The sequence below is a fragment of the Arachis stenosperma genome, chromosome 8 (assembly GCF_014773155.1).
Source record: "Arachis stenosperma cultivar V10309 chromosome 8, arast.V10309.gnm1.PFL2, whole genome shotgun sequence".
In the NCBI taxonomy this organism is placed as follows: Eukaryota; Viridiplantae; Streptophyta; class Magnoliopsida; order Fabales; family Fabaceae; genus Arachis; species Arachis stenosperma.
In genome coordinates, this window is record NC_080384.1 from 3,327,881 (window position 1) to 3,352,865 (window position 24,985).

A 24,985-nucleotide genomic window follows, 5' to 3' on the forward strand; every position below is an offset into this window, starting at 1 on the left:
GACGCGTGAGCTCATGGCCAGTAGGACAGGCATGCATCATTTGCATCTATGTGACATTGATTGGGTGTGTTTATTGTATATGTGGTTTGCCTATGTGAATAATTATGTTTAACTGCTAATTGCTATACTTGATGTAACTGCTTTGATTGTGTTTCAACCTCCTTACTTGTATTTGTGACTGAAATTGGTTGAATTCGTGGTGAATTGGCTGTGGATTGCTTTGTTTGGGCCTAGAGCCGTGGTTGATTATGAGATGGGCCGAAGGTCGTGTTTGATTTTTGTTGGGAATAATTCACCATTCCCCCTTGAGAAAATACCTTTCACAGAGAAATAAAATAGACACAATCACAACACAAGAATTTAACATGAAAACTCCAATTACTGGAGAAAAAACCACGGTCGTTGCCAAATGACAACCAGAGAATATCGCTATGTGAAAATTGTTACAACACATAGACTTCTTTCTCTCTAACACTGGCACCCCAGTACACCCACACTCTCAAAGTAAATATTTAATACACCTCACAACACTTTCTAATCAAAAGGTATAGAGGAAAAGAAAAGTCAGATACAAGCTTTAAGTGTTTCCGACTGGTGCAAAAAATATGGACAACTTAGCCTCATATTTATAGCCTAGGCCACCCACTCCATTTGCTATCCTAAGAAATGTGGGACTAATTCAACCAAATCCTAACAATCTCCACCTTGATTGAAATAGTCACACATCTTCAGCTTCCATAGTCAACACTGACAATTCTTTGCTGCCATTATCTATACCGACAATCATAGTTCAGAGAACTATCATACTCCACCATGAAAGTATACTCACTTGGAATTAGACCACTCCAAGTATTTCGCCTTGGTACAGATCAAAAACTTGCTGAAAATTCATGGTGCAACTTTCAAATTGGCTTTTCCTGGAAGTTCTTCAGCCATCGACATAACTCCGCCACACACCTTGCATCTCAACGCCAACCAATACCCGTGTGCAATTGTGGACCCGATTGCCACAACTTATCCTTATCCATGGCAGTGCGGTAATACCATGAGGATACTTCTTGTCATCTAGAGAACATCATCTTCTCTTATAGAGAGAGCAAATACCAGAGATCTTCTCCTTCAACGCCTTGTGCAAACCTGATTGTATCAACACATCCTTAACTTGTATTTGCCACAAGGCAAAATTGATTCTTCCATCAAATTTTTCTATTTCAAGCTTCACAGCACTTGAATATCCTGACATTGTTGCAACCGTATACTGGAATAGTATAACTCAACTGTAGACCGTGCACTAGGAAGGGTCCCCAGGAAAGAGAGGTGGGTCACAATGGACACACTAAAATACCAGGTCTTTTCTTAGCCAGAACCTTTCCAAACTGCACTCTCATAGTGTCACACTGCCTTCTAGCAACAACAATAGCAACCAAAGATCAACCTCAAGCTACAGGACAAAATTCTTTTCTGATGTGAAAGGTCAGACTAGGTAGCAACCACAGAGCATACTAAGAATAAATCCCACCGAACCGAAGCTCTGATACCACTTGTTGGGAATAATTCACCATTCTCCCTTGAGAAAATACCTTTCACAGAGAAATAAAATAGACACAATCACAACACAAGAATTTAACGTGGAAACTCCAATTACTGGAGAAAAAACCACGGCCGTTGCCAAATGACAACCAGAAAATATCACTATGTGAAAATTGTTACAACACATAGACTTCTTTCTCTCTAACACCGGCACCCCAGTACACCCACACTCTCAAAGCAAATATTCAACTACACCTCACAACACTCTCTAATCAAAAGGTATAGAGGAAAAGAAAAATCAGATACAAGCTTTAAGTGTTTCCGACTGGTACAAAAAATATGGAGAACTTAGCCTCATATTTATAGCCTAGGCCACCCACTCCATTTGCTATCCTAAGTAATGTGGGACTAATTCAACCAAATCCTAACAATTCTTTTGTTTTTGGTTTAGAAAAGTATGAAAAACTAAACTAGTTCAACATAGATTTAATGAACCTATGCTTGGAACAGTTTGGCCATTCATGCTATTTAGGAAAAACTTTTAAAAAGGCTTTTGGATTTTTGATAAATTAACAGCTTTCTCTTTCAGAAAGGATTTCAAATTTGAATATTAAATCTTTGGTTTTGAAAAGATGCATAAGGCGATTATTAATCACTATATTTTAAAAACAACTTTATTTTCATGTATCCTGTTATAATAATTTCCTAACCCCATAGTAAGAATCAGCAAGGACGATGTTTTCACTCTCCTGTAGGTCTTTTCTTTTTCAGGTCATGGACAACAAAGTTTGGAGGAGCTTATTTTATTTCTTTTTTGTTCAAATGATGTTTTATGTTGTATTAGTTACTTTTTCCCTCGCCTTTATCTTTACAAGTTTTTATAAGAGGGATAGGAATTTGACTATGTAATGCTTGTAAATTAATAATATGTATATATATGTATTCTTTGTGAGTATTGTAATTTGTAATGTAAGTATGGATGTATGTTTTGAAAAGTTCGGTATAAGTTTTAAATATGCTCATATTTTAGTATTAAATATTTTAAGAGTCATTGTAATACCCGAGTTATCAGAGTGGCGCATCGAGAAGCGTGACATTTTGATAGTTAGGGTGATACAATTTACTTGAAAATGTAACCATGCATGCATAAATCGAATTTGGCTGTTTCGATTTACATAGAACTATGCTAAATCGAGTTTGGCTGTTTTGATTTTTTATCTCAAAGACAAATAAGTTCTCGACTAATTAAAAATACACAAATATATAAAATATTTTATACTATAAATACATCAAAACCAAACTCTATTAAAAAACACCACTAGAACAACAACATTAAAATTTAAAAGCCGAATAATTAGTATAATTTTAAATAATTTGTAATATTATTATAATATCTTACAACAGATAACATTCTGGCGTCAAAAATGCTGATATGGAGCATTCTTATGCCAATATGTATATTTCTCTTTTTTCAATTTATTTTAAAAAAAATTTCTTATAATTATACAATAAATTAGTATTTAATAAATAATTATGTAATTGTCAATTGTCAATCATAAATATTTTCAATCATTCTAATTATATTAATTATCAATCATTTTAATTTTCATCATTGTAATATAATTTTAAACCGGGCATAATTTTCAACAACTTAATATTAATATCTACCTTAAAAAGTTTAAATAAAAATTTATGATTCTAATCATGATAAAAATGTATATATGATAATGGCGTTTTCATCACGGCAAATATATGATACTAACGTGCATTAAGACAAATTGATATTGATATAAATAATAAAAAATTATTAATAATAATTAATTTTTTTTAAAGGCTATATATAGTTTTTTTTGTTGGTTCATGAGCCTAGATCTAAGAGTCAATTTTTTTTAATTTATTATTTTTCCTTGACTACTTCATAGAATAAGAATGTTTTCTTCGTTTCTCATCGAAATTGATCGAAGTTGATCCCTTTATAGTACAATTTATAATTTTTATGGTATTTTTTATAGTCATTATATTATATTATTCTTTTTATAATTTAATGATTATTCTTACTTCAATTTATTCTTTTTGTCTAATGTTCCAGTGCCATTGTCTTTTGCCGTAATCGTTTACAATGTACCACATCCATTAAATACCATCTTGAGTTGTATTCACTTATTCAGGTTCTAATTATATGGATATAAGTATTTAATGAAGTGGCAGTAAAATACTCTATTTTACTGAATGATGGTTGGATCTACTCAAATATTATGACCAACCTAATGGCATGTGGGTAAAATTAGTTTCCTTGGGAGGAACTCAATTTTTAATTGAGGAATTATTTCCACAGAGCTTTGTAGGACAAGTTCAACTTTCATCACCTCTATGCTTTCTACGTCTGCCCAAAATTTTTTGAAGTAGAGTACATAATTAAATTAAATTTTCTCAATTTACGTTCTATTTTGGTAAATTCGTATCAAACTCGAAAACGCAATTTCAATTATTGGTGCTATATTCAAATTTTCTTCTTTTAAGCTTTTCGTAATTAAAATAATTTTATCATATTGTGATTTTTTTAGAAACTACTGGTCTTCTTTTATATCAATGTAATGCCATTGAGAAAAATAAATGTCAATTCAGTTTTTTGGTGTGACAATTCTATACCTTACTTATTATATAGATAGTAGATGATAAAGCTTATTTAATAAGGGGATGATTTGAATTTGCATGGATTCTAAATGTTCGAATTTATGATGTCGTTACGAGAATTATTCTAATCTATACGTATCTAAGAATTAAAATAGATTAAACATTATTTTAAGTAATTTAGTTTTAATATTAGTATTTGATTAAATTAGTTTTAGATTAATTTAAATTTAAATTGTTGCCTCAATTCATATATTACGACTATTCTTCTTGTATATGTTATTTTTAAATTTTTGAATATAAAGTTTCTTTCTTTTTTCAGTTTTTAAGTTATTTTTATTTCTATTTTTATTTGCTCTCAGTATAACTAAATAAAAAATAAAATAGTTAAGTTAAAAAAACTGTAAATAATAAATATTATTTTTGACACGACAATTATTTTAATTAACTATGAAATAATTGTAAACGAATAATAAAATAGTTAATAATTAGGTACAAATAAATCAACAATAATATTTATTAAAAATTTTATACATTCAATAATATTTTTAGTTCGATTTAAATTTTGATAATAAATTTAACTTACTTATTTTATATAATGAATACATTAGAGATTATATCATTTTCTATAAAATACGAAAATTTTATTCTATATTATTAGACAATTATTTGTTTATTTAGTATTATATCTTTTTTTAACTATTTTGCGGTGATATATTAATGTGGAAGAAGCGAAATGCTTCCTCCTTATATATAATAATTACACTACATTAAAACTTAAACCTTTCTATTAATTAAATAATTAATATGTTAATTAGTATACATAAATAAAAAAATTATCATAATTTATGAAGATTACAGATACAATGATATTTAAAAATATCTAAAATTATTTAATAAAATAAATATATTCTCAGAATAAAAAAATTATTGGTTAAAAAATTAATATATATATATATAAGAAAATTACAATGATTTATGAAAATTATTACACATATGGTGTTATTAATAAAATAAAAAAATATAATAATTATAGACTAAAAGTAAATCATAATCGAAAAATTTTAAAAAAATTAAAATATGTGAATTGATATATTTGTATATTTAAATAAGTAAATATTTAGAATTATTTAAACAAATAAATAATATATCCTACAAATAAAAAAAATTGACTAAACAATTACTATATACGTAAAAGTGAATTATTGAAATCTTTGTGAATTTTGTCTGAGTTGCTTGTCCTTTCTCTGAGGTATTATATCTTTTTTAGTGACTTGAGATTTGTTTTGATGTCACGTGCGACCGTTATACATAGCAAATGGTGCGTTAGTTTTTTATGATGCGTTTCGTGAACATAAAAGGTAGAGCTTGTAAGCGTACGACGTCACAGGATATGTTGGGGTTTTGAGTCCCGTGAAGAAGTTTGCGGAAGTTAGATTTTTTTACTAGTAATAGATTGCGAAGTATTTGATGAGGTTGAGAAATTCACAAATAATCAGTTTGTTAAAGTATATTTTGGAGTGGTGAATAAACCTCAGGTTGAAGTTTGGGAATTGAAACCCTGAAGTTGGTGTGAGATTAGATTAGTGTGTGGACATTAAGCACGTCGTTTCATGGACATTAAGCACGTCGTTTCATGGACATGCATGTTTTATAACATTTCATTGTCTTGCCTTACCATCACATGATTAAACTTTGTTATCTTTTGCATCGAACCTCCCTTGTTACTTTTGCTTTGCAACCACATTTTTATCCTTGTATCTTTATGCCATATGACTATCAAAGTATTTGAAAGTTGTATATATGTATATATGTTGAGATATTTTTGTTTTTCCTTAAATGTGTTTAAAAAGTGAAGTGGTATGAAATATTTTTCGTTTTACATCAATTTTCGAAGGCAAAAATTTTTGTAAGATGAGTGGAATATAACACCTCGAATTTTTGAAAAATTAAATAATGATTTATTATTTTATTTAAAAAAAATTATTCTTCTAAAAATAATTAAATAAAATTTTATGAAACATTAAGTTTAAAATTTATTAAATTTTTTAAATTATTTTTATTATTATAATAAGATATTTTAAAAAAATAAAAAAATTATTATTATTATTATTATTATTATTATTATTATTATTATTATTATTAAAATTAAAAAAAAAAAGAAAAAAAAGGAAGTGGCCGAAGCCATTTGGGAAGAAGAAAAAGAAACTTACTTATATGCATATGTATATACATATAACCAAAAGAAAGAAAAGAAACGTAGCTTGTAAGTGTAAGTGTACATATACATATTGATATATTCATGACACGTAAACTCCTATGTGTAACCTTTCTCATAAATCATGATCATTAACACCTAATTAGCATTGCATGCTTCATTCTTGAGTGGTACAAGAGAGATAGAACCGAGAGAGAAAAAAGAAACTGTGGACTTCTCAAAAATTTCGCTTTGATTTCTTGTGATCGATAATTCTAATAAAAAATCTAATCTGATAAAAGTATTTGTATTATTTTTTTATGTTTTGGTGTTATTTTTTTCGGTAAAAGTTGACAATGACGTAGTTTCCATTTTTTTTGGATTCGGCCAATTAGAATTTTATGAAGCACAGACGGTTTCTGACGTTTTTTTCTTCAGCAGTTCAGTCAAAAAGTTTTTTTGAAATTTCTGTGGTTTTGATTTCGTACGGAGGTAGAGTTTGGTAATTTTTATAATAATTAGATGTGAATTTAATAAGTGAATGTTGATTTAGTTGATTATTGTTTGAGTTTGAATGAATTTATGTTGAATTATTGTGGTTGCTTGTGATTTGTTGGTTTGGCTATGAGGAACAGCTCAACTGTAGTTGTTTTATTGGTTTTATATACTGTTGTGATGTGGTATTTTGAGAAAATTAATGAGATGATTGTTTACCTGCTGGAAATGACTAGAAATATGGTGGTGAGTCCATCGAGATTTGCTTTCTATAGATACATCGGCCAATTCAGGGAATAGTCGCACCTGTAAGACAGAGGTTGCTTACAGAGGTTATCGATACATACATTGGCTAGAGAGAGCCTCACCTGTAAGACAAAGGTTATGTTTGTATACATCAGCTCAAGAGAGTCATACCTGTAAGACAGAGGTTGCTTACAGAGGTTATGACACTGGAAACTAAACTCGGACAAAGGTTGCTGAGTTACGTCGGGAGCGGGTCGAAATCGACAAATAAGCTCATTACCTGCACTAGGATAGAAATGCATCATACTTGTATGCGCATATTTGTTTGTGAGTGTGTTTTCTGTGATTGTGGGTGTGCTAAATGATTGTTTGAATTTTGTGTTCTATAATTGTTAAATTGGATTGTACTTTGTTGACTGTTGTTGCTAACCAAATATATATAAAATGAACTAAACATCTAACCCCGATCCTATTAAGAACTCCCCAGTTCTTACCCCTTATTTTCACCCCTTTCAGCTACAGGTGCGAAGGTTTAATGCGGAGCTACAGAAGTATAGATTATATTCACAATTTGAGTTTTTAGAATTTATTTTCCCCTCGTCGATTATTATTTTGGTTTTTAGAGGGGTAGGACTTGTAACTGAGGCTCTTTGAAATAAGTCTAACTATATAAAGCTATGTGAATATATATATATATATATATATATATATATATATATATATATATATATATATATATATATATATATATATATTCCGTTCGTATTCACAAAGGCTCAAAATTAAATAAACATAGTATAGAATAAAAAGGTTTAGAGGTAAATAACGTCTGAACTTTTAGTATGATCATGAGGTGCTAAAAGTTAGGGTATTACAATGTTTAAGACATCGAAGGTACAAATTAATATTTTTGGATGCGATTAATATTTTTAGATATATTAATAAGAGTAAAGTATCGTTTTTGTCCCCAACGTTTGGGGTAAGTTTCAAAGTTATCACTAACATTTCAATCGTCCTATTTAAATTCCTAGCATTTCAAAATTGACTCAATGTTGTCATGCCGTTAGGGATCCGTTAACAGAATTGGTGGCGGGACAAAAACGATACATAGAATTAAATTTTAATTTTATCCTTCAATAATATCAATTTTTTTTACTATACATAGTATTCAATTATTTTTTAATCACATCTAAGTAAATTACAGTTAATCACATTACTTTTATTTTAAATAAATTAATTTTTTTTATAATTTTACTCTTAAAGTAATGTAATTTTTTTATAAATAAATAACTTTTACACTTTCATTCTAAATAATGTAATTTTACTTTTATTACTTAATCATATTACTTATATTTTTTTATAATTTTACACTTTCATTCTAAATAAATTAATTTTTTTATAATTTTATGCCTAAAGTAATGTAATCTTTTTATAAATAAATAAATTTTATACTTTTATTCTAAATAATGTAATTTTACTTTCATTACTTGATCACATTATTTATCTTTTTTTTATAATTTTACATTTTTATTCTAAATAAATTAATTTTTTTATAAATAAATAACTTTTATACTTTCATTCTAAATAATGTAATTTTACCTTCATTACTTAATCACATTACTTATATTTTTTTTTTATAATTTTACACTTTCATTTTACCTTTATTACTTAATCACATTACTTACATTTTGATTATTCTCCTTACACAAATGCGGCTTTGGAATTGGTATAAGTATGCACAATATATAATTTAACTTGAAAGTTAATTATATTTTTATAAATAACATATATTCAGTAGTTGCAAAGCTTCATCGTGTTGTTGGGAAGTTAGCACAATTTTTATTTGCTTTGGTGGAATAAAACTATGGAATATCAAATCTAAATACTAACTAGCTTGATTTAATGGTAGGAAGATGATTATGAAGTTTAAAGAATTTAGCTTTGAAGGCTATAAAATTTTACTTTATGCTATTGTTCTTATCTAATGGCATGTACTGATAAATTGTATAATTTTATGGAATTACTAAAGAAATCTTCCCTAATGGCATTGGCACTAGTACAACCAAATTAGGAGCATACGTATTCTTAATGCCAAATTAGCTTTGGTTTTCATAACATGGCACAATTAGTTTTCTAATTTGATGTTTCTTATATTAGCGTACTTCTTTCTTTTTGGTTTTCAAAACATGGCACAAATAGCTACTAAGGAAACCTTCCATTTTTTTGCTGCTATTGTAGTTTGTCTCTTTAAAATCAGAGTATTATAATCAAGTAGTGACAAAATAAATTCATAAAATTAGAAGATTGAAAGCAGGAAGTATTTGCATATATCTTTTGATTTGTATGATATTTATATATATAAAATGAATAATAAGATAAAGATTTATATTTCTATCTTTAGATTCACTCCTTCCGGTGAAGTTTAATTTATATATCTATTGGAATTGGAAAATGCAAACTAAAAATGTTGTTTGTGTTTTTTTTTTTCTTTTTCAATTATGCTTTTTTTTCTCACTCTTAGCTTAGTCTTTTTATCTTTATTCTCATGTTTTGAATTTTGTTGGGATAAATTGGAAGTCTTGGTAGAAGTCGGAAGTGACAGTTTATACTCAGTCACATCATCAGGACACTTTCAAAATCGATCCATCAGTATTAGTTTTTTCTCACTTTTTCGTTATAATATATATTGAGGTTGATTAATTATATATTGTATAATTTTATGGTTATCTTGATTTTTTTTTTCTATTACTTTTAAATTTTTTCTTGTTTTTCCCACCTAATTATTGAGGCATGCAAGTCGTAGCTCAAAAGTACTAACTTGAGCACTTTCTAGGTAACGACAAAACACAAGCTATTGAGAGTACCGTATTAAGCATTTAACTACATCACTCTTTGTAGCTGCTACCATCTTAAAAATTGAACTACACTATAGATAAATAATTTAACATGTTATCTCTTTGATTTCTTTTGAAGATTTAATTATTAAGAATATTTAGTGATTAAATGATATTAAGCTTTTTTGCATACTTTGTTAGATACGAATTGTTAGTTTTATAATTGTTTGAGATGTTTTTTTTAGCATTAGTGGTTGACTTCTATGAATCCTTTAGAATTAATAAGCTCTTGATGAGAAAAATCACTTATTGTTGGTCTAAACATTATTAGTATTAGAAATGTGTAGTTTTATATTTAATTTACTATTTCTTATTTTGTTTACCGAAAAATTATGTTGAAGGGGAAAACGAATTTAATTAAGGTCACAAATTTTGAAGAGTAAATGTTAGAGAGTAAAAGTCATGAACTTATGGACATGATGATGATAAACGTATTTGTTACTTAATTATTTTAACTCTCTTTTGTTATTGTATTTTTTGCAAAATTAGATGATATAGTTCGAAGTTGTTATAACTTAGACTAGTATTATAATATTTTAAAAAAATATTGTATTATGGTATTTTGTAATGATGATATAATGTGATTGTGGATCTTACATAATACTTTATAAATCAAATTTGATGGTATATGTTCAATTAGTTTTCTTTAATAATTTGATTCAAATAGTTAAGATTATTTATTGACACTAAATTAAAAAAATAGTTGAAATTAATTTCAATGCAATATGAGAAAATTATTATAAATAAAAAATTATATAATTACAAGAAATCGTTGTCAAAAGTTACAAAAGAAAATGGTGTTAAAATCGTTGCCAAAGGCAGCTATAAAAAAGCAATGGTATTTAAACCGTTGGTTTTGGGAATAACAAAACTACAACCGCTTGAAACCGTTGCCTATCCAGTTATGGTTTTAAACTTTTCCGTCATGAAAGAGAACAGTTCTAAACCGTTGTCTATCTAGTAACGGTGCTAAACCGTTGTTTAAAAATGGTTGTCAAAACCGTTGTCTATGCCAATCACTATGGCAATAGTTTTTTTGGTTGCTGTTGCCTTAGGTAAAAAACCATTGCCTATGAGCATTGGCAACGGCCGCATATACCACAGGTCAAAAAACTATTGCCAAACCATTGCCTAAGGTTTTAGAAACGGTTTTTTGATCTATGACAACGATTTTCGATCGTTGCGAAAATCCTTATTTGTTGTAGTGTAAATTTTGTGTCTCTGTTATTTGTGTCTTATTTTTTGTATTTTATTTTGTCTTATTCTTAAAAACAAACGTAGACTTAATTCTCAAAAAAAGGGCTACATCTGGTGTAGAACACAATTTTAAAAATAAAATGGAGCAATATGTGATATCTAATGTCAAAATGAAAAAGTTGGTTGAAGAAGATGGTGTAAAGGTAAAACTGCTACAAAAATAATTATTTTGGATGATGAAATTTGTCATAATGAAAATTTTTATTATAGATTCTCCATATAATTTTTAATTAGCACTATTCAAGACTATTATTTATATGCTATTTTAAACTCTTTAATTTTAATTTAATTGGCTTATTTTTTTGTTTTGGAATCTTAAATTTGATGTTGGTTTATTTTTTTGCTAAACACTATAAATTTTGATAGTTGGTCTTTTTATATATCATATATATTATTCTATTAAATTATAAATTATGTCAATTTTAGTGTATACTTTTTAAATTTTAGGATTTTAGTTAGATATGAATAAATTATTCTAAATTTTAATTTTTAGTTATATATAAAATTCATTTAAAGAGAATATCCAAAGTAGTTGTTATTTGTCTATAACAAATATGGTATTTTTTTAATCATTTTAGAAAAGGAAAAAGAATAATATATTTAATATTTAGATTTGATTATGATAAGACTGTGGTCTAATTTTTATTGACAAATTTAAACTCAGTTCCTTTTATATAGTATAAATTTTAAATAATTTTCGTTGACATTCAATCAGGCATTATTACTTCAGAAATTGAATGAAAAATTTATGGTTGGTAATATAAAATTTTTACATAAACTTAAAAATTAAACCAAAGTGAATAACGATTGAACTAAAAAACTTCAGAGAAATGTTGATTAAGGTGTTATAAAATTTACTTTAATTGTTATCGTGACACCGCAGTCTTGTAAAGCATTTTTTATTTTCAATATAGAGGAGAATTTGGTGTGTTGCCTCGTTATGGAGAACACACGTGTTTTACCTGTATGTGGTGTCAGGGGAAGAGAAATCAGATCGAAGGAGTTGGAGGAGAGAACTCGGACGGTCCGATTAGAGGGAGCAACTCGGACCGTCCGATTTGTGCGGTAAAGGCTACGTGGCACGCTGTCGTTCCTCCAAGGACGGTGCCCACTTATACAGCATGCTTCCTGGACCATACTCACTCCCTCTGAGTCTCTTTCAAGAATCCCACCAGCAATTCCTTTTCTCTCTTCTTCTTCTTCAGCATCCAACCCCATTGTTCTTCATTCAAGCTTGTAAAAAAAATTCATAATGCCAAAAAAACAAAAATATAAAGATGTAAATCGTCCTGAACTTCATATTATACATTATCTCAGCCACCCTGATTATGTAAGTTTAATTTTTAATTTTTTTTATATTTCAGATTTATTATTATTATTATTATTAAAAATTTAGGCATATATATTTGAATGAAGTAAATATATTATTGTTATAAAAACATATATAAGCTAAGATTATGATTATGGTTAGGAATTTATTGTTGAGTCTATATATGTGTATATGTACAGTTGTAGTTGATTAGCGAACTTTTTAGTTAACGATAATATTTAGGTTGATGTAATCTGATGGATTAGTAAAAATAAAATATGTTTAGAATTTTTTTATAATAAATTTAGAAATTATAATTAATTATTATGTTTAAGTTGAATAATTATTGGAAATGGATTCAATTTTGAGTAAATTAGGCAGAATTTGTTGTAATAAATTTTTGTTTGTTGTTTGATTTTTAATTGAAATAAATAAATATGTTGATGTAGTTGAGGGCATTGTTATTAATACAGGACCGGACCGACTGGTTCGATAAAAAAATCGGCAAATCGGATCCAAAATTGGTCTGGTCTGATAATATTACTATGTAAGGCAACAAACCGGTCAGATCTGGAGTGAATTGGTCAAACTCGGTAAGACCGGTTTGACCGAACCGCCTGGAATTCAAATTTTCCCAAAATGTGAAAGATGGGGTTCGAACCCCCTCTTCAAGGAGAAAAATGATATTCATAACCACCAGACTGTTAAAATTGTTATTAATATCTATGCAAATTAATATATATATATATATATATATATATATATATATATATATATCTTTCAGCGAATTTACTTCTATTTAATTTAGTTTAATTTTAGTTATAAACTCATTCATTTTTAAATTAATTATGTTTTTAGTTAACAATAATTATAGACTCAATTTTTTTATAATTATATAAACTGTATTAATATTATTTTTCAATAATTAGTTTTTTGTTTGAATTGCATTTAGTGAAATTATATATCATAGCTTCGCGATTTTGAATTATTATGTCTTGTTTAGTTAATTGCAGAAATTATTTAAATTATATATCGTAAAGAGTTATTATCTTTTAGTAGAAAATTAGTCATTGTTAATGAGTTAACTAAATTTTGATATGTTTTTGTAGAGTTTACGGTATCTGACATGTGATCACCCACTCCCTCCGAATCGGTACAATGATAGGGTTGAGGAACATTTACGGTTTACTGGTTTCTTGCATGTTTCCCAAATTGGAGTAGTTCAATGTCAGAAAGCACTGGTAAATGCACTAGTCGAACGGTGGCACCCAAACACACATACCTTTCACCTTCCTGTTGGTGAATGTGCTGTGACACTAGAAGATGTTGCTATTATCCTTGGTCTTCCAACAGACGGTCTTCCAGTCACAGGGATGACTATGAGTAGTTTTGAAGCCTTAGAGGTGGAGTGTTTGCAGCAATTTGGGGTTGCACCTAGGAAGTCGGACTGTAGAGCAAGTTGCATAAAACTGACCTGGCTTCGAGATCTGAAAGAAAGATTACAGTTGGTTGATGAAACTAGCATGCAGAGGTACGTGAAGTGCCACATTATGTTATTATTTGGTACAGTCTTGTTTGGTGACAAGTCTGGGGCATCTGTGCACTGGAAGTTCCTGCCTTTGCTTCGTGATTTTGGTAGTATCGGACAGTATAGTTGGGGCTCTGCATGCTTGGCACACCTGTATAGGTCATTATGCAGGGCTTCTCGTTTTGACTGCAAGGAAATCGATGGTCCGCTAACACTTCTGCTAACTTGGGCTTGGATCCGTCTCCCATATCTAGCGCCGGTTCCTCGCGAACCCCGCAGTTTTCCGCTTGCAAACAGGTAACATTATGTTACAGTTACGTCCTATATTCATATGTAGAAACGAATTGTGTTAATGAATTAAGTCATATTAGGTGGCGTAACTGGGAGCGTGGAGACCGACGCTTTCGATATTTTACACTTGAGCATTTTAGGAAAGCCTTAGATGATCTCCAGGAAGGCCAGGTGTGTAGTTATTAAGGAAGTATTTGATTTGGGTTGAGTGTTAATGTTATCTGGGTTGTAATAATCTATTTCCCTTATTTTCCGCAGTTCGTGTGGCTTGCTTATGCTGTTGATCGCATTGATCCAGATATAATTCCTGCAGATATCTACATGCACTCGGTTGTGTGGAGCGCTACGGTGCCGTTGGTGTCTTTTGAAATCATTGAGTGGCATACAACCGATAGGTTTAGGAGACAGTTTGGTTTCATTCAGGGAGTTCCTCATCAGGAACGGAATCTAGACAAGGCACATGGAATGGTCCTGACTGGTCCTAAGAATCTTGACTGGGCCACGGCCACGACTCATTCATTTTGGGTGATGCAGTGGACAAATAGGTATAACTACATTCTTACTGAGCTTCCCATGCCTCCACAGCATCCCTTGGATATTTACATGTACTGGTACCGTGCAAGATATGGAAACCACTTGAACTTGTCAGATCGTGTGGGTCAAGAGAATGTTGAAGGTAATCAAGTCATGGATGATGAAAATGAAGAACAGGAGCCACAGTCACCACCACCTCCACATCCACCTCCACCTACACAAGAACAACCGCAATGCTCAAACCCATATGTACCTCAAATACAGTTTACCACATCATATCCTCTACATCAGCAGTATTGGGGTACTCCACATGTTGACTCAGGAGATGGAGCATCTTTTAGCCAGTTACTTGGGTTCATGGCTGCAGAAGCAGGCCAGTCACAGTATGGCCATCAGCCTGATATCATGGCTGGTAGGTATTCCTTGGACCCAATGCATCCATATCGCACTTCCTCGGTTAGTACTGGAGGGTTGGTATCTGGTGACTCTAGTAGAAGTGACGGTGGTAGAAGAATTCTTAATAGTCAAAACCCTCGTCGTGTTTCAATGGGTCTAATTGAAGAAAATGCTATGACAACTGAACTAGAGACGAATGAGTATCTAGTTGATACCCCAGATGACGAGGATGACGATGAGGATAAACATGAAGACATGGATGAAGATGAAAATTCTAGTAATGATGCTGCTAGTGATGACGATGGTGCATGTCCTATTATTGATTTAATTTTTAGCCAATTGATTATACTATATTCCTATATGGTTGATTTGCTTATCTTATATACTTGCTGGGTCATTTGATTATACTATATTCATATATGGTTGATTTTCTTATCTTTTATAGTTGCTGGGATATTGATTTGTGTTGATTTGATTATATTATATACTTGTTCAGTCAACTAATTAAGTTGTACACAGGTGAGGCACGAACTCCAGCTGAAACAGGGAAAGGCTACAATCCTAGGGTTGATTCACCTCGTCGTAGCGCTAAGCGATACACGCCATCCGTGTTCAAAAGGATCTCCAAGAAATGCAAGGATCTTGTGGACGACATAAAGTAAACAAGGAGAAAGTAGCTTTTGTGTAGTTAATATTATTATTGTTTATCATGAAGTACTTTTCTATGTGGTTGAACAGTTTTCTATGTATCATGAAAGTAGTTGAACACTTTTCTATGTATCATTAAGTACCTTTCTAATGAACATTGCATATAGTAGTTTGATATCAGTTACAATGTTTCAAACAGCATACTTTATAGCTTGGATAAGTTATATAGAGTCTCAAATGTCATAGACTCCTTGGATTTAAAAGATAATACAATAAATCTACTGAACATTATTGCCGGCACTTGCTTTACCTGCCTGACAGCATATACTACGGCTGTGTCCCTCAGCCCCACATTGCCTACATCGCCTAGGACGATGTAACATTTGCGTGTCCATCTCGTTCAAGAAGCGCATCATCCATGGACAACCTTTGGATACTTGTCTCAGGTACGGATTCGGTACGAATCGAGGCACGTTGTAAGCCGGCCATATAGTAGGATTTCCCAGTGGCTTAAACCTAGCTCGGTAAACCTGTCGAACTTGGTCCATCTTATACACCTCATGAACATAAACCTGCCAATCCAGCCGTTGATTTGCAGAACATGCAAACACTTGGCATCTCACGCACTTTGAAGACATCATTCTGTCTGTCGAAGCAATTCACCTGGATGATCTCTATGGCAAGTTGATTTGCATGCAACTTGGAGGTCACAAGCTCAGAAAAAATATGGCCGGTAGTAATACGAGCCTCCACCTCGGCTCTTTTTCGAGTGAACAACTCGTTGAGTCTGTAGAAAGTGGCTTTGACAAGTGCAGTGATGGGGAGATTGCGTGCACCCTTCAAGACTGAGTTGATGCATTATACGAGGTTCGTCGTCATCGGTAACCACCGTCAAATGCCAATGCATACTGTTCACAGGGTATTCAGTTTAGCTAGTTTGTGTAAGTCTCGCCCCGTTCTCGTAAACGTTGGTAACGCAACTCGTACTCGCGAACTGTCCTCGAATATCCTGTACAATAAGAAAGGACAAATTACAAAAAAACCATTAACAGTACCCTGTTAACAATGAACCTCAAATTACAACAAGGTTACCTATATTGACGACAAGTTTTTGTAGGTACGGTGCCTTGAACTTCCTCAAAAAGTTTGACTCTATATGCCTGATGCAAAACATGTGGAAAGCTCTGGAAGGTGACCAAGCTTCGTTACTGCAGGCCACAGCTGTGTTGATGGATTCGTGCCGGTCAGAGATCAGTCCCACACCATCCCGAGTCACTACATGCTGTCGCAGGTTACTCAGAAAAAAGTCCCACGTATCAGAAGTCTCTCCCTCCACAATAGCAAATGTAATTAGGACGATATTGTTGTTTCCATCTTGTGAAACTGCAACCAACAGACAATCCTTATACTTTTCGTACAAGTGAGTCCCATCTACTTGAACAATTAGTTTACAATGTCTGAATGCTCTAATACAAGGGTAATAACTCCAGAAGACTCGATGCAACACCCGGATATCAGTTACCAAGTCATCGCCTTGATATGCAGGCATAGTCTCAAAATGGACAACTGCTTATGGCTTCTTATGACACATGGCCTCAAACCATATAGGTAAAGTTTCGTACGATGCTTCCCAACCTCCAAATATTTTTTCCACCGACTTTTACTTAGTCAACCATGCTTTCCGATAGCTGACGGTGTAATTGAACTTCGATTACACTTTCGCAATGACTGATTTCACCTTTATCGAGGGGTCAGCCTCAACCAACGGCTTTATTGCTTCTGCAATTGTGTTCGAATCCAGCTTCGAATGATCTTGAGAAATGGTTGCTCTGGTGCAAGTGTGACTACCATTATACCTCCTTATAAAGCAACAGTACTTTCTGCTGATCATGCTAACCCTGATAAGCCAATCACAACCTGACTCATACTGCGTATACTTGGCATAAAATGTCAGCGACTCTGACTCATACACCCGGTAGTCTACACCTCTTTGGATAGTATAATCTTTCATCGCCCTAATAATAACTTTCCTAGAACTGAATTCCATACTTACGACAAATTCACCATCTGCAACAATAGGAATTTCTGCCACGACGACAGCCGTAGCATAAATATTTAATACACAAATATTTAATAAGTGCAATTAAAAGTAAATCAATCAACACTACATCAATCTTAAAATAATTAATGAACACTGATTAAAAGTATAAGCACATAAATAAATACTAAATAATAAACACTAACTATTATTTAACTTCATCAATAACTAACTACAAATAACATTATTAACTAAACAAACACACAAACAAATGCTAATTACGTATATTATCACATGTTATATAACTATTTGTTCACATCGATCAATATCAATTATTATAAAATTCTAACCCTTCGTGTATACCTATAGGCAATTATGTACCTGCATTCATATACTCCGGAAACTCCGGAGCATGCATGGCTTCTAAGTCCAACACTCACATGAAAGACGGCTCCTCAAACTAGGGGTGTTCACGGTGCAGTTTGGATCGATTTTGACTCAAAAACTCATCCGATCCGAACACTATGTTTACTTGTGGTGCGATTTGGATTGGATGATTTTTTTTTTTAAAAAATCCGATCCGATCCGATCTAATTTCAAGCGGTTTGGATTGGATTGAATTTGCGGTTTTGTAAATTAAAAAAATTAAATATATATAACAAGTTTCAATATCAAATTTTAAATAACCAACAATGACATCGCAAATCTTAACAATATCTTAAAAAATCAACGATAACATAACAATAGAATAAAATTATAGGTTAGTAAAATAAATAAATAAATCACATTTTGAACATAAAACATCTATTAAATAATAATAATACATGAAAAATATAAAAATGTATAACAAATTGAATATGTTATAAGTATAATTGTGAACATAATAATAAAATAATAATATTATAACACAATGTGCGGTTTGGATTGAATTGAATCGGTTGTGAAAAGTAGATCCAAAATTCGATCCGATCCAGCGGTTTGCAAAAAATAAGATCTAATCAAATCCGAATTAGTGCGGTTTTAATCGGTTTTCGGTTTGGATTGGATTGGATGAGCGGTTTAATTTGGATTGGTTTGGATTTGAACACCGCTACCTCAAACGGATGTTCGTTTGCGAGTGCATTTGCCACGTCAGCTACATTTTGGTGCCACATTGCCGTCACCTTGGTCTTCATCTCCATCAGGATCAACAACTTCATAATTACTTTCAAACTCTTCCTCACTGTTGCTGTTGTAATCTTCCCGTTTAATATTTCGATCCGCTTCAGACGGTTCGAATTCCACATACACCTCAGTGAATGATATCTGACCACGACTTTCAATGTATATTGAAAACATCTATTGCATGCTCGCTTCATCTGTTACATATTTCGTCTGAAATTGAACGAATCCACCAAATACAGGTATGAGATACCTGTATAAAATACATGATATTCTTCTAGACAACCCAGATTCTATCTTCTCACAAATCACACCTTTTAGTTTCTCGAACGAGATTGTGAATGGAATAACAATATCTAACGGATTTTCACAAACAAATTTCACCCATTCAACTGTTTCTAACAAAATCTGACCAAAATAATATACTTTTAGTAACACTCTATCATCCATTTTTCTCACTCATATAAATAAACTTCACACTCTCATTATTTTCCTTCGTTTGAAAGAAGGAGAAATGTAGATGCAGGTGCTGCGGAAAGAAGATGATGAAATGAAGAACACTCTTATCAATACAATACCAGCTACCCAAGCTTATATATAATGGTTAAAAAACATATTATACTCAATTTGGACTCAACGATTACCGTTAACATATTTAAAAAATTAAATTTTTATGTGAATTTGGAGGGTCCATTTACTAATTAGACGGTCCCATTAGTTCACCGTAAATTCCAAAATTTTCTCTTCCCTCACAATTCGGACCGTTCAAATTGGTAACTCAGTTTTTTTTTGGACACAACTCACTCCCTCCAATTTTTTCTACCAAATTTCAGCCAAAAACTATCCCACACTCATGTAAAGTACTCCCATAATCCATATCAACATATAACACACATATATAAAACATATCTAAATTAATGAGCCTTGTAAAGTTTTGGTGGCTTTTTCTAAGATCTGATGACAATGGACTAGCAATTTGTTGGAATATCAACTTAAGATATACTTAAGAAAAAATGTTAAAAATATTTATTTCTTTATAACTAAAAAATATTATGAATTTAGTTTCGAATATAAAATTTGAATAAAAAATTTTTTAACGTCAATTTTCTTAATTTTAACTTATATATATTTATTTTAACAAAATAAATATATTTTTAATTAATTTGTAATTTATTTTGTTATATACTATTATTTATTATTTGCATGAATAAAAAAATATAAATTAAGTTTAATTTAAAATTTAATATATTAAAAAATACATTTTTTAAAAATATTTTAAATATATATAAAATATTAAATATTTTAAGTGTATGGTACAAGTACATACACTAGTATTCTAGGAATATGGGTTCAACAAGAAAAAGTAAGCATGGGTTCACGAAGAAACAGTTGTCAACTTGTCATTCACATATGAGTAAATTCCAAAGATTCTTCTTACCAAAACGGAAAAAAAAATCCCAAAGATTCTCATATACTTAAGAAATCCAACCTCGTTTCTTTTTTTTTGTTTTAAACAAAAAAACTAAAATAGATTGCAAATTAAAAAAAAGCGAGTCGATATTAGTTCCAAAATGGGAAAAACCAAAAAGAAGAACGAGTCATTTGAGCCGACTCGTGCTTAAACGCTCTCACAAAAGAAACACAACTCGTCCACGCTGGCAGTCCTTACTTCTGCAAATTAAGAATTAACCAGTGAATAGCAAGCACACGGATCAGTGTTCTTTTTTAATTTTATTTTAAAAAAACTCCACATATTTTCGTAACGGACCTAACCCCGTTCTGCTATGCTATAAAAACCCTAGACCGAAACCTTTCTGTCGTTCCGACTCCAATCTCTTTGCGTTCTCTGCAAACTCTTCGTATCTTCTCTCCTTTGTCTTTGATTGGAATCCATGGCTCGTACGAAGCAGACCGCTCGTAAGTCTACCGGTGGCAAGGCCCCAAGGAAGCAGCTCGCTACCAAGGCCGCGAGAAAGTCCGCTCCCACAACTGGTGGAGTGAAGAAGCCCCATCGTTATCGCCCTGGAACTGTTGCTCTCCGTGAGATCCGAAAATACCAAAAGAGTACCGAGCTTCTGATCCGTAAGTTACCCTTCCAGCGTCTTGTTCGTGAAATTGCTCAGGACTTTAAGACTGATTTGAGATTTCAGAGCCACGCAGTCCTTGCACTTCAGGAAGCTGCAGAGGCTTACTTGGTTGGATTGTTCGAAGACACAAACTTGTGTGCTATCCACGCGAAGCGGGTCACCATTATGCCCAAGGACATTCAGCTCGCTAGGCGCATTCGTGGAGAACGTGCTTAGTTTTACTGTGTAATTCAACATGGTGTTGACGTTAGGATTTATGGTAGACATATAAATTCGGATGTCTCTAATTGTTTGCTCAAATTTCTTTTGGGGGTGATGTTTAGGATTTTATTATTATTATTATAGGACATATAACATGAATGTTTTCTAATGTTTGTTCAAGACTCGGTTACTTGATTTCGATCTATGGTTTTGTGAATTAAGTTCCCTTGTTTGTTGAATTGGAAGTGTTCATATAATTAGCTATTGATTGATCGTGCTGAGTTGTCTTAAGTAATTTGGTGGTTGTTTTTTTTAACCCTTTGAGCTTCTTACTTTTAGGTGGTACAAACCTTGTAATAGGAGAACTTTTGTTTTTGCGACGCTTGTAAATATCCCTTTTCGCAATTGTGTGCTATGTTTTGTTTATTTTTTGATTTTCTAAGTCTGTTGAACATTCTGCAACTGGCTGCGAAATCATCGTCTGTATTCGTTGATAATCAAATTAACAGCCTGCTGGGCTTGGAATTGATGGAATTTGAAAGAATTTCAAACAAAGTTTAAGGGCTTGTTGAACTCTTTTTAATGAAAGAAGTTATTTTTTATTTTTATTGCGTTTGTGGTAAATTTTTAATAGTAAAAAAATAGAAAATGTTTTTTTTTTGGGAAGTTATAGTATGTAATTTTTTGAACGATTTTTAAAAAAAAAATAAACAAAAAATATTTTTATTTTATTTTATTTAAATATTATTTATAGATAAAATATTTTTTCTGAATATTAAAACGTGAAAACATAAGAAATTAACATTTTTTATGTTAACTAATAATTTTTCTTTAAATGTTTACAACAATAAAAATAAACATTTTTTTTTCAAAAATGATGTTTAAATAAGTCTTATAGAATTTAAATAAGTATTTTTTTGTTTATTTATTATATGTAAAATGTTTTTAATTTTTTTAAAAAATAAATATAAATGATAGTTTCTTAGATGTGTTTTTTTATTAAAAATATTTTTAGTGTTTTGATTTTTATTAAGATTTAGTACCATTTTGGTTTGTAGAAGTTGAAAATTTATTGTCTTTCACTTTTTTTTTGGTTACAAAATAGGTTTTCTTCTTAGAATTTTTATTATTAAATTATCTTTAATAAAAAATAAAAAAATAATAAAAAGAAAGAAACTCGTAGAGTAAAGGGAAAGGGGTTATGCGAAGGGGTTACAGCCAGATCTTGTCGTTGCTTCTCTTTGTCCGGTGTTGACGGCAGCAGATCTGTGAGGGTGGATGTTGCGGCTCGACGTTTCTGTTCCTCTTTGTTTCGCCGTTTCTGTTCCTCTTTGTTTGCCGTTTTTGCTCTTTGTCAGTTTTTGATTTTTTCTGGTTCTGCTGGTTCTGCTTCTGATATTGTTATTATTTTTCTGATTTCATTATTTATTATTTTTTCTGAGTTTTGAGTTTTGGGTGTTTTTCTGAGTTTTGATGATGATGATTTTTTGAGTTCTGGGTTTTTTGATGTTTTTTTGTTGTTGTTCTTTTGATTTCATTGTTGTTCTTTGCTTCTCGTTATTGTTGTTGTTTTATTGGTAGAAGAAGGGGAATGGTGTTTTCGTCTGAAGGACGATTTTAAAACAAATTGAAATTTTGGAGATCATTTTATAGCAAAAAAAAAGCTAAAGACAAAATAAATTTTCGATCTCTACGTTAGGAACCAAAATCGTATTTAACTCTTTTTATTATTAGAAACTTCTAAATATATTAAAAAAAATAATTTTTTTTTATTAAAAACGGATTTTTTTTTATCAAGATCATGCTCCCCAAACAAACCTTAAGTAAAGTTCTGTTAATTATGATATTAGCAAAAAATAAAAAGGCAAAAAATTAGTTGCTATAACTTACTGTTAATAACTAATTTGTTATGTCATTAGATTACTTAACAAGTTAGTTTTTGATAATTTATATTTATGTTATGTTGTTGGTTTATTGTTGGAATTAACTATGAAGAATTATTTATTTTTAATTAATAATATTTAAAATTTAATATTTTTAGATTTATCTAATTTTATTTTTTTAAAAGAGGTGAACAAATTTTAGTTAAAAAATATTAATTAAAAATATAATTTTTTTAATTATTTCATATAATTTAACAAATAATATATTTATTATTTAAATATGATGTTATATCGATAAAGAATAAAATTATTTGTTATAAAATTTTATTCAAAATTCAATTATATAATTTTACTAATTCATTTAAAATACTGAAATTTAATTCAATTCTATACTATTAGATGTTTTTAATGAGGCCATTAACTAAAAAAATATACGTGGTGGGAACCATAGGGATTAGATCTTTTACATTAGGTAATATCAAAATAAGGGCTAGGGCTAAAAGGGAATTAGGTTTGTGATCATCTGATCTCATACTCCGTTGGTTCAAGGATGTCGTTGAATTTTTTTTTTTTTTATTTTTGTTGAGCATTTAAGCTATTTTTTTCAAAATGATGTTTTTTCCTATAAAAAGTTAGTCATTATTCATTTTATTAGACAAATGACTACACTGTTTTGGATCGGTCTATATTTAAACAATAAAATATAAGAAGTAAAATCCCAAATTTACCCTTATAGCAAACTAAAGTAAACTACTTTAAGAAAGTGAAATAATTGAAATTGCATGCCTGAATAAAAAGAAAGGTAAGAAAGCTAACATGGTTTATGTATCTAAAAATCAGAGTAGAGTTCTATCACTTGAGTGAACATTTGTTGAGGAAAAATGTTTCTTTTTTCAAAGATTTTGGTGTCTCTGCCTTGCCAGATTGATCAAGGAATCACTACTGCCAGGGCCAGGTCATTTCTCCTTTGCTGTTATAGTTTTGCATTCTTTCCACGTTCTGACCACCATCGTGACGATTCCTGGTAGTTGTTTGCCGTTGCTGTTGCATCAAGGTGAGAGCCGCTTCTCCACACTTAGAGCACACGTCTTCTACGTTTTCAAATCTACTATGGATGAGCTGTTGGACCTGGATCCCGTTGTCGAGTAGCTTGCAGGTGAAGGTCTCGACGTTTGGAGGATAACGCAAGTGCTATCCGATTGGGATTCCGTTGTGGAGTAGCTTCCAGATAAAAGTGTTCCAAATAGTGTTTTGGTTGCAAGTTTAAGGTATCTGATCAATTGGAGGATGGAAGAAGGAAAAAGTTATTTGGGACCCGAAAGCTATAGAGTAGTGTCCAGATTTTTCTTTTGTCTAAGTAATCATGTCTTCACTTTCTTTAATTTCTCTTTGCATGATGCTATTTGCTATGTCTGAATTGAAGTTTGACTGGATTAGTTGTGTATTTTATGTTTTGTTCTGTGTGATTAACTGATTCACCCCATTAAGTTTGGGTTTGTATTTTGTTGTTGGTAGACTGAAATAGGTCTATAATTTCTGATCCAAGGGTTCTCAAATTTTTTTACTGACCTTCCTACTCTCTAGTAAGCTCCTCAAAGTCCAAGATGAGTTTGAGCTATTGTCTGCTTAAAAAAAAATCTGAAGTAACAGCCTTTGTAG

At 31.0% G+C, this 24,985-nt stretch overlaps 1 protein-coding gene across 1 annotated transcript; it reads left to right on the forward strand.

The window, feature by feature from the left end:
- Window positions 1-20,953: 20,953 nt before the first annotated feature.
- Window positions 20,954-21,682, forward strand: LOC130943555 (histone H3.3). Its single transcript, XM_057871476.1, has one exon. The coding sequence runs from the start codon at window positions 21,048-21,050 to the stop codon at window positions 21,456-21,458; it is 411 nt and encodes a 136-aa protein (XP_057727459.1). The 5' UTR covers window positions 20,954-21,047; the 3' UTR covers window positions 21,459-21,682.
- Window positions 21,683-24,985: the final 3,303 nt, after the last annotated feature.

Bases quoted from the DNA above. Each gene is read 5' to 3' on its own strand.
- LOC130943555 (XM_057871476.1), top strand. From the start codon at position 21,048: ATGGCTCGTACGAAGCAGACCGCTCGTAAGTCTACCGGTGGCAAGGCC.